The 12458-nt window shown below is 28.0% G+C and overlaps 1 protein-coding gene across 1 annotated transcript in view; it reads right to left on the reverse strand.

The window, feature by feature from the left end:
- LOC142329586 (importin-4-like) overlaps window positions 1–12458 on the reverse strand; it is a 77038-nt gene that overhangs the window by 6649 nt on the left and 57931 nt on the right. The window contains exons 14-17 of the mRNA XM_075374292.1: window positions 11894–12087; window positions 9717–9881; window positions 5668–5876; window positions 2800–2932 (exon numbers count right to left, since the gene is read on the reverse strand). Of these exons, the coding sequence (XP_075230407.1) occupies window positions 2800–2932; window positions 5668–5876; window positions 9717–9881; window positions 11894–12087 (701 nt within the window). The remainder of the gene's footprint in view (window positions 1–2799; window positions 2933–5667; window positions 5877–9716; window positions 9882–11893; window positions 12088–12458) is intronic.

Consider the following 12458-nt stretch of genomic DNA (forward strand, 5'->3'; position numbering starts at 1 on the left):
ATCACCACCTTAAACACATACTCCTTAAAAAAATTATCTAGTCCTTTAATGAAATTAACACTCATTAAAATAAACATGAAAACTTCATGTTGAAACGGTTACTTTTTGAACTCTTGTTACTTGTTTGCAACAGTTACTTTGAATAACAACGATTACTTTTTTTACATTATCCTTTTCAGTTTTTAAATGGTAATTTTGTAAGTAGCATATTTTTTCCTAACCGTAAAAGATGAGTTACAATAAAAAAAAAAAAATGTATTGATAAATATTATTCAGTCTGGTTATCGTTCTTCTGGTTTAAGATTCTTGAAAAGACGAAGTAGGAGGTGAACATTTTTACCTTTCTGATACATTAACTGATTAAATCCTGTTCAGTAAATCTGTTAGTTTTCAGAATGATCTCTATGGAAAAAACTATTCTGTTTAAAAAGGAAATTTTTTTTAATGCTAAGATACTTTAAAGATTCATTAATAATACTAACATAAAATATATGACATATTGCTCAAAATAAAATATATAATGTTAACATGCATGCTGAATCATAGTATAAAATCACACAGGCTTGTCAGAAAGTCTTGAAATTCATGTGGGCATAAAAATAAGAGTATATAATTAAGTCCACTGTCATTTCCATTATTTATAAAAAAAAGAATATTTAATGGTGATGTCAGTCTGAAAAGCCCTATCAAACTGCATGGATATTGGACAATGTTATTTCACTACTAACAGATAACCTATGTTACAAATAATAATAAAGGATTTTGAACAATATTGTGTCAAGATAAATGGTTAATCTGAAAAAAACCAAAATTGCAGTAATTAGGATACGTTATTAAGCTTCTAAATATGAGAAAATATAAAAGTAATTTAAATTTATGATTATCACTTGACTTCCAAAATGTCATTACAGAAATGAACTCTCTGTTATATTGAACAACGATATATGCTTTTTGATCAAATTAAATAAGTTAAAAAAATTAGCACGATTAAGTTTATTAAATCAAATTTCCCATGCACATGTGAAATAAAAAACTCTCTTAAAGGCGCACAAATGAAAAGAGTTTCCATCTTTACTAATAAATACTACATAAAAACACTAAACGATTAATATACTACATGAAAATATATTTTTATTTTATTTTATAAAATACTTTTTTATGGATACTGAACAGAAAAATTACTGTTACTGGAGTACTTGAAGCAACGTATCCTATTTAAAAAAAAAAGAGCAAAATATAATTCTAATGTATCTACTTCTACTGGTGTTGTTCAATAGAGACATCGTATAGAATTGCAAATGGTAAAACTATTTAACAGAATCGACTAAAATGGTTTGCTGTTCAAGTTGCTTTAACGTAAAAAATATCAGCTGTTAATTAAAAAATGTATTTCCATTGTAAATTTTTATCAGTGGATCAACTAGCTTAAATCAGTCAGGGTTTCAACAATTTTCATCAGAGGGAAACACAGATGGAAGTTTCAACTGATGCTTTGAAAAATTGCATTAATGATCTTATCACAAGAACAGATGCATAACGATTTAGGAAATTGCTGAAATTTGTAGCACATGTATAGGTGGTAGTGTCCATTGCATTCATGATAAGTTAAATTACTGCAAAACATGTTCATGATGGATTTCGAAACAGTATACTCAAATCGCAGGAAAGAATAAAAGAAATCAGACTCGGATTCCCACCAGGAAATATTTATAACCTATGCATGCGTCAGCCGCTAAAGTAATGCTAACTGCATTTAGGCACAATAAAGACCCAATTTATTGGAATTATTTGGAAAAATAACGTACAAAAAATAGTGAATACTATTGTGACATGCTAGAAAGTAAAGTAAACTCACAAAAAAGAAATGTCCTAGTTCTCTCTCAAAAGCGTAATTCTTCTGTATGATAATGCCCGCCCCGTACCGCTCAAAAGACACAGGAAATTATTCAACAATGAGGTTGGGAGGTGTTGCCGCATTTATCTTACAATCTTAATCTTGCACCGACAAATTTATTTTTATCAGTCCAAGGTTGGCAACACGGAGCTGGTCAAGAATGGCTCAGACATGAAGGTGAACTATTCTTAACTACTGGAATAAGAATGGTCAGAGAAAGATGGGACAAGTAATATCATGAAGTCAACAATACAGGTTAACATTGTTAGAAAACTTATTTGATTTTTAAAAGTCCACAAGTGTATTTTTTTTACTAAGCTAACAATGAACATATTCAATTTTAAGTATTTTAAAATTTTCAGACTTATCCACTTCAAATTTACTTGCACTAGAATTATCAATTGATACCTTATAAATACATTCATAATTAAAGATTCATTATTTTTTAACAACAAATCGCATAACCTAATCTCATAAGTAAACATTGGCACATGAATTGCTAAATAATATTTGTTTATGCTGTAGAACTGCTGAACAGAAACCAAAATTAATAAAAGTTTAGTGGTTAATTAACATCTGCTATCATTGTATAACATAGTAAACACATCAATTAATTCATTAAACTAAATAGTTTAAATCCTAGATATTGCAAAATAATCTTTTTTTTGATTAAAATAAATATTCATATCATAAGATTAATTATATGATATAATAATTATAATTCAAGTACAATTAATGTAAGGATCTTTCAACTAATTTCAAATGTTTCATTGCTATGTACTATGACTTACATGAGTGGATAAAATATTTCATTACGACATACATAACCGTACAGGAAAAGGTTAGCGATAAAAACATCTGTAAACTAATAGAACATAGCAAAACAAATCTGAATACATACACACCTGATCAAGCGGTACTCCTGATATATTTGTTACTATAAGTCGTGCGATAGCACCACAGATGTTATCCAATGCAAGGGCATTTCTTTCGCTTGATACTGCAGTAGACAAGGCTTGCAATAATTGTGGATACAATCTTTGTAAACAAAAATTAAGGATTTTGTTATTACTTTGCAAAAATTACAAATTTAGTAATCACTGCTCCTATCTCAAATTTCTTTTGCAAGATTAACTCCTGGCTAGGCTAGTAAATAAAGAAGTGAAGATAGATCTCCCACCTTTGACAATTATATTTTTTTTTGGTTGAAGAAGCCAGCAGTCCCCCGTGGATAAATTTGAATCCCTTTTGTTTTCTGATAGAAAGATTTATTTCTGATACTGCACGTAACTATTCACATGTCATCTAGAAGTCTTTACTTAGTACCTTCATTACCTCTCTTCATGTGTTGTACATGTGAGTTTAACACAATAACATAAAACTCCACAAATGTACAATACAAGTGAGTAAGATAAATATGTTTTTTATTTATATACATATGTAACCATAAATATTTAGTCTTTTAAATTTAAATACAATATATAAGTAATTTTTTTCATATTTTCATTTATAAAAATACTTTGTAATAGAATTATGATAATAAGGGCTTTAAATGTGAACAATTAAGAAATTAATTACTCAAGTCATTCAGCAACTACATCCAGTTAAAAAAAAATTTGAACATTTTAGCACTATTATTCTGGTTTTTTTGGTATAGTAGAATACAATTTGTTCCTAGTAGAAACCACATGTAGCTTTTTATTTCACCAATACTGTTATTCAGTTAAATAGTATTACCCAACACATTTGGCAAAAAAAAAAAAAAAAAAATAGGATTGGAAGTAACAGTGTTCATTAGTGTTAGTCCTTATGGTTAACTAACTGAAGAGGTCAGTTTTAGGTAATCACTGTTAATTAATGTTCATGGCTCAGTGAAGAAGGCAATGGGAAACCACTACATTCTTCTCTCCTCAGTAAGCCTGACATGGGATGATGGAAAATGGCTACACCATTTTTGAGTGACTCTGCTCAACCCACAACTATTAGTTATGGTATGAAATATGGATTTCTTTAATTAAGATTCTGCCATACTCTAGGCCAGGGGTCAGCAACATGGCGCCCTCGATGAGATTTTTATATGCCCTCACTAAACTACACACCTACTAAGCCCAATAACCATATTGGCATCGCACATATATAAGAATATATAATTACACAAGCTCAGTGTCAGCAAATAGCAATCAGGGTCATACACTGACACACTTTCTACTTAGCACATAGGAATATTCTCTCTTCTGATAAATTTGGTAGTATGTTACCATATTCTGAGTGTAATTATTATTATTGACTATATTTTATTATTTACATATTATTTATTAGTAACCATATCACGCAAGATAGTTGCACTTTTCACTATCAAATACATATCATACTGGTTAAACGAATTTTATAAATAACCCATCATGAATAATTGTAAAAGAAAAAGAATTTATTGTTTTAATGTTGACTGGGAAGAATAATTTTGTTTCATTGACTTTAAAAGCAAATGTATTTAATTTATTGTGTAATAATAGTCTGGTGCCCCCAATAACTTTTGAATTTATTTTGCGCTCTTACTGACAAAAAGGTTGTCGACCTCTGCTCTAGGTAATAACTTCATGTAATGTTTATGAGTTACACAGTTTCAAGCAGGCCAATCTTGAGAATGGCAGGCAAAAATTATTAGTATGTTTTTATACAATAAGATAAACTACGAGGTATATCCAGAAAGTTCCATTTCTAAATATTGCTGCTACTGCAGCACTATGATTACAATTTTATACATGTGGGCTAGTTGCTTGACATGTTAGCAAGGAATGTCATTAATCAGTTGTCTAATCTGTATTGCTTCTGAGCACGAATGATTTTTACAAAAATTGTGAAACTGCTGCATGTGCAATTTGGTCTTTGACCCATTTTTTGAATGCATTAAATCAGTTGAAATTCACATTCAGGTTTGTGAAGAAAATGGATTGAATGATTCCATAGTATGGAGATTGGTGCAATTGTTTAAGGTTGATATAACTTGTATGATGAATGGAGCGAGTGACCATCTTTTATTAACATTGATTTGGTATGTGCAACTGATGACAAGAGAAAAAAGAAAAGACAATTCACTAACAATTTCATTCCATGCATGTTCTAGAAATTTCATGTTCACTTTTATACAAATTTTGTTTGAGTAATTGAATAAATTGAGTAACTGAAAAAACTGTTTCATATGACCTAGAAAAAGCAACATGGCTTGCTTACATGACAATGCACGTGCGCGCTCACACACAGTGTTGTTACAAGATAACATTTCCTTATACTTTTGTCTTGAGAATAATACCCCATACAACCCGGTTCTTACACCAACTTACTAGGTCAGGGTCTCACCTGACCCTATATCTTAAAACTTTACTTGCTGGCCAGAGTTCCATGAGAATGACAAGGTCAAACAAGTTATTAATACATGACATAAGTTGCAAGCAACGTCATTCTATGATGTAGGGATACAACATCTTGTGCCCTGCTATAAGTGCCTGAACAATGATGGTATCTGTGTAGAAAAAATATTTGTATTTTAAAGAGCAATAAAAAATTTAAGTGAGAAAATCAACGATCTGTTTTAATTGCCTTAAGGAGTTTACTTTCTGGATAATCTCACATAAATAAATAAATTTTTCTCAACGTACCATAATAAAAATAATAATAATATTGCACATAATTTATTCTAAAGAAAAAACAAATTATACATTACATATGAAATAAATATAAATAATAAACACAAGCTAAAACTTAAAAAAGGATACTCAAATACAGCATTCTTTCCATGAAGGGCCATTTCACCAAGGGCAAATATGGAATTATTACGAACATCATCATTTTTATCACGTGTAAGCGATATCAAAAATGGAAATAATTCAGCAACGAAAAGAGTTACTCTTTCTCCCAAAGGTTCCATGCACTCTGCTATCATACCGACACCAAAAGAACGCTGAGCATCTGAGCACTTAGGTTTCTGTAATAATAATAGTAACATGTATTAATTAAGCAAACAAATGAACAGTTCACAAACTTTAAAATAAACCAGATGTATTCAACTTTGTCCAGGATTCTCTTTTAGTTGTTTCTTCAAATTAATTCAAAAAAATTTTAAGTGATTTTTATTAAGTATACAACTTCTAAATACAATGATAAAAATCATTTCTCACAAAGATCTAAGCAGTCAGTCTACCATCAAAAAAATATATAAGTATTTACAAACATAAAATTGTGAATTAAAAATATTTACTTAATGTATTTTTAGTTAGAAAAATACTAAGTGGTATAACTATTTTAATTATAATCAGCAGACTGGCTGTCGATAAATATTGGTGAGAAACTGCTTGTTGAGTTTAATTTCATACCTTCAAAACAGAATTACTAAAATATGTTAAGATTTAAAAAAAATTTATATCAGAAAAATTATAATTTATGACAATGAGTCAGAAATTTAAATGACAATTAAAAAATGGTAACTACTTAAATAGTACATGGATACAGTCAACATAAAAAATTAAATGGTATGATTATTTGGTGCAGCAAACAGTACAATAATTTTCAATAGAAGGTGTTAAGATGTAAGAAAAAATATGTAGCACAAAAACCACACAATTTATTTTAAATAAGTTTGCAAATTATCATAAAATCACCTCGCACCTTAAATTAAGCAAGCAGGTAACCCCTAACATTTCTTTTATGACAATTAACCACACTTTTATTTTTACACAGCTCTGGCTAAATTTTTTTAATCAATAGTATAATAAAAGTATGTAGATTTTTAAAAACTGACAACTATAAGAGTTTCAAAAACAATGCGTGTAGCTGGTTTTGTTTTAAAATTACTCTTAGTCTATGTTAAACCATCTGTCAAATTAAATTAGATGAAAAAAGCAATTTGTAAATCTGAACATAGTCAACGTAATTAAAAATAGTCAACTAATTTTGATACTTCACTATCTAATATGTCCAACAAATTTTAACTGTAAATGCCTTATCTGCAATGCATATCTGTCTACAGAGCATGTATATATAACTGATATATCATTAATGACTCTGTGAATATTTATTGTATCATTTAGATTTAGTTTTGATAAATCTCAATGAGTAGTTTTTATTTAATTCTTGAAGCGGTTCAAGTCAATGTAAAGTAGACAATACATTCCAAAAATAATGATGAACTTGAGAATGATATGGAAGCATATCAAAGCCAAATGTCATTTCCCAATCATATAACCAATGATCTGCCACCATTAATGCTTCAGACAACAAATATTTCAAATCATAGCTTCAAATAAATTAATTTGAACATTTAGATTTAACTAAATTTAAAAAGATAAAATCATAAAATTAATTTTTTATAATCTCTGCTTTAGTTTTTTCCTTCACGATTACTAAAAAAAAATACATTACTTACAAATAGTAATAAAATTTTAGACAAGAATGTTAACCATCCCAATCAAAATCAAAATCTGATACAAAACCAATTAGTTTTCTGCAATTACATCTGCTAGTAGATATCAAAAACTGCCTTGTTACATAATAATTTGAATACATGTTTTTAAAAATAAATTTCAATAATTTAGATTAAATGTACAATTTCTATTTGCAACAATCATATGCTCTTACATAAATAAATTAGGTTTGTTTTTAATTTAAACTTCAATAAAGGAACAGTTTAATTACTGAATTCAATATGTACATGTGAACACTTTGTCTTGGATTCTAATTTTGATTAAGCTACATTAGAGGATTACAAAATTATATGAATGGCTGTCATTGGCTAATCAAAATGGTTGCAAAAATTAAAATGTTATAACATCATTATACAATAACGGTGCAAGCTATCAAGTTGATTCAAATGCAGTAATGCAAGGTTTACTAAATTGCATAAAATACATATATATCTATTTTGTAAATCAAGTTTAAGACCCCAAAATGGCAGAAAAATTAATTTTTTAATTTAGAAAAAATATGCCATAAAACTGCCAAAACATAAGATAAATAAATTATATTAACTTGGCGTATGTTGCATAAGTAGAAGTTAGAGATAATAACTTTATTAAAAATTAATTAATAATTGAGAGAACGATAATAATAATAATGTTTGTTCAGGGAAAATCTTACTAGACTTTTCACTCATCAAAATTTAGCGATTTAATAATATCTTCTGAAATGTTTTGTTGTTTTTCCTTGTTACGATGATTTAACATCATTTTTTCTGTTTTGCCCAACAGAGGACCCTGTTTAATACTTTTCTTAGCGTTCATCTCCTTCCTTTCCTGGAAGTACTTTTTATAAGTCTCTTACTGGTCTTTATCCTGAATTCTTTCATTACTACTCTTTTTCATCATATTATTTGTAAAATATTATTATTAATACCTATAAATAAAAAATAAAAGAATAGTGAAAATATTTATATAAAGTACTCATATACAAATAAAATTATAGAAAACTTGATTGACGCATATAATGATAAAAAAATATATAAGCCTGCTTAAAAACCTGATAATCATACAATAAAAAAGATTCTTCTGGTATTAATAAAATAAAATGCAACAATTGTGAAAAGCTATATATTGGTAAAACAAATAGGTCCTTTTAAAGAAAGACATAATGAACATTTTAGATCATTAAAAATAAAAAAATAGGTTTCTCAAATGCCAACCATTTAATAAATAATAATCATACTATAACTAATTTAGAAAATAATAATAAAACATTAAAATTTTAGAAAATTTTTATATATAAACGTAAATTCAGCCTTATAAATCTGCAAACAGAATTTAATGGGAACATTCTTATTAAAATTATTTAAGCTGGCACACAAAGATAAGATATTGATAAATTAACAATTATTGCAATACTTTTTCATCTCTTGACTGAAATATTTGTTCTCAATTTTTAATGTTTTTAAATTTTATTAATGACAATTTTTACAAAATAGGGTAAAAAGATAGAGTTTAATGTCTAATGTGTTTACATTACACATTAAACTCTAGATGAAGAATTATTAAAAAAATCACTGAAGATGATGAGCTTAGGCCAAAAATGTTTTGAACATAAAAAAGTAAATGTAAGAGTGTTCTCCAATTTTATACTTTGCGGAGGCTGAAAAAATATTATATTATATAGTTATTTGTAAAATACAATAAATGAACAAGTAAACTTTTACATTATAATTGGATCAGAAATTGTTTTTAAATTAAATTATAAAAATTTATACTTTATATAAATTATATGATAAAATTTTATATAAATTATAATATGGTACTATTTATTTACAAACAGATTGTAATAAAGCAGAATGTTCATTTTAATACTTTCAATTATAACTTTTAAATAAATTTCATAAAATCATGTTTTGTTGAAGCAGAGACCCCACCCCTTTTGCGTTAAATTTATGCAAAAAAAAAAAAAACATGCTGAACTACTAAACTTAGGGGGAAAACTAAGGTCACAGGTGTAAAAAAACTAAATTTTTAACTAACTAATAGAAACATATTCATATCTAAATTATAAATATATTTTTTTAATACATTATTTTTAATTTAACAAGATTTTTATAATTCCCATCGCCTGTTTGGCTTGTATTACAGCCCATATAGCAGTAAAAAATTACTTTCCATAAGAAAATCATGGAAATATTGATTTTTGTTCATTTTAGTACAATCACTTAAAGCTTTAATTCTAAGTGATTAAACTGTGCTAAACTTGCAAGGCACATCTAACTTACTATTAAAAAAATAATAATTTAACATATCATAGGTTTTACAAGAGATTATGGCACAATTATTCTGGTTAAAATGAACTGACTGACTGTGAGTGTGAGGAAGTGTGGCAGTAGCTGCGTATAATGCTGACTGAACTCAACTGGACCGAGTGCCTTACCAAGATGAGGCACAATTTCACCAGCACTCTCAACTAAAACCTCATCCTGTTCTGCTTCTGGTTCATCGTCTTCTCCTTTATCTTGGCATTCTGTCTGTAAATTACCAAAACAAATAAATACACTAGAGAAAAAAAAATTAAACAATATCTTATTTTAAAAATAGTTAAAATTTACAAAGTGCAAAGGAGAAAACTATTATTAGAAAGGAGTGTTGAAATTTTAAAATACTGAAACTTGACATATTTTAGCTGACAACAGGAATTATCTTGAACTGTTTATAATTAATATAAATATAACAACTTTCTTGTATTAAGTTTTCCAGAGCTATGGGAGCAATTTATTTATTATATCCATAGCTAACCTATGAACTTACCGGTAAGTTCATAGGTTAGAAAATAAAAAAATTATTCAGGGTGAATGGTAATTACTTTCCAATATAACCTACTTTTAGCTTGACACACTTAACCCAAAGTGTAAGTTATTGTACCATTTTTATAGAATGATTTATCCAACTCTTCATAGCCATTTACAGCATTAATCAGTTTACTGTCACCAAACTTCTTTCATCTGAGCCATATCTTTAGATTCAAGAGCAGATAGAAAATGCAAGGAGCCAAAACTGGAGACTTCGATTTGGCCAATTCTGCTGTTTTAGTGTTAACCAGTGAGTTGTACTGATTAAGCAGCAGTTCTTTCTTGGCCGATTGTGATCTGGTTTTCTTGATTTTATTACTCAGGCATCACAATTAACTGGCTTAATACTTGCAAATGATTGTATTTACCTTTGTAAGATAATTCAAGAAATTTATGCCCTTTGTATTCCAAAACAATGGCTGTGACCTTGCATACAGATTGCCTCGTGGTACCCACTTTGTTTCACGTGTATAGTGATATGAACCGAAGTTTCATTGATGGTTATTAATTAGCATAAAAGCTATTTGACATTTGTTTGAAATGCTCTAAACTCTTAGAGGAAACATCCACCAAGATATAACTATTTATTAGGGTTAACATGAGCAGCATAACACCTGTAGCATGCAAAGCTTCTTTATATCCAAATATTTATTATCTAGTTTCTTTGTATTTTTTTTTTGTTTGTTTAAAATTTCTGTTTACTTCTCTACCCTTATTTTCTGTTTCGTAAATAATTAGAGGATATTGGTAAATATAAGCTGGGTATGGATCTAATTTTCTGGTTCTTATTTAAATATTTATAAAATCATTGAATGGAAATAGTATTGGTCAGAGATGACATATTGTGAAATAACTTTGAAGCATATATGAAAAGTTTAATAAACTATAATTTGAAAAAACAAACTATAAAAAGGAATCCATCTAATATTTACTTTTTCCTTTCACAATACTAGAAAATAAAAAAAATTAATGAGAACGAATACAATTGGAAAGAAAATATACAAAAATCACACGTTTAAAAATTCTCCCGAAAAAATTCTCTATTTATTATATTATGCCTATTCTTGTATACTCAAGATTGTATACTTGTATACTCAACTATTCTTTATTATACTCAAGGCATCATGTACGCAAGCATTAAAAGTTCTCATCTCAAAACTTTCGGGTAGGTGTTATGTGAAAGAAACTATTAGTCAATTTATTGCAACATTACCAGAAAGTTAAGTAACTTTAAGGACATAAGCATTTATTACATCTCAAACAATTTTTTTATGCAAGAAGAATTTTATTAAACTCAAAGAAAGTTTATTTTTAATATTATGAGATTGTTACTGTTACACTAACTGGACTAATGCATCACAAGAAGAAACAGACATGGAGAATTCTCTGATTGTTAGTATCATATGAAACCAACTGAAACTACTGGGGAACACAATTTAGCAAGCTTAATGCATAAGCAATTTACATGACAAGTACAATCAATAATTTGAAGTATTATCTCACACAAAAACTTCAATGGGGAAAAAATACCATAGAACTAGCCTGAAATTAATAAGACTTGACCTAAATTACCTATAAATTTCAAATAGTAATAATTTAGTAGCAAACTGCCACTTTTCTTTACCATAATTAAGGATAGTAAAATAAAATTTTAATTTCATAAACAATAAATAAAATAAATCTATACTCACTCTATGAGTCATTATATCAATAACTGAATTAAGTATTAAATCAGTATGTCCTTTAGCTGCAATTGTAGGTGCACCAACTTGCTTCAACAGATCTTTGAATGAATTTAGTGCAGTCATAACAACTTCTCTATCTCCATCCATACGCACCATTTCAGCACATTTTGGAATAAGATTTTCCATTGCTTTGTGCAAGGCTAAAAAAAAATTAAAATAACTGTGTCTTCTAAGGCTTCTGACATTTGTAGAATAATATTAAGAACACCTTATAAGAAGCTTAATAATGAAGTAATTAATTGATATCAATATGATCTATCAATACAACCACATATAATTTAATTCCAAAAGTTCTAGACTGAAAAGTCTCTACAGACTTAAAAGGTCTATACTCTATTACTCATAAAAAATTTTTGAACACACTTCTTTATGGCGACCGTTAGCAGCAGTAACATGCACCAGAATAGAACCATTTTTTATTGTACATATTCTGTTTTCCACTTATATTTTATAATTTATACTTTCATATTCCTATTTTATAACATTTTATTTTTAATGATGTAATAATATT

Source organism: Lycorma delicatula, chromosome 8 (assembly GCF_047948215.1).
Source record: "Lycorma delicatula isolate Av1 chromosome 8, ASM4794821v1, whole genome shotgun sequence".
NCBI lineage: Eukaryota > Metazoa > Arthropoda > Insecta > Hemiptera > Fulgoridae > Lycorma > Lycorma delicatula.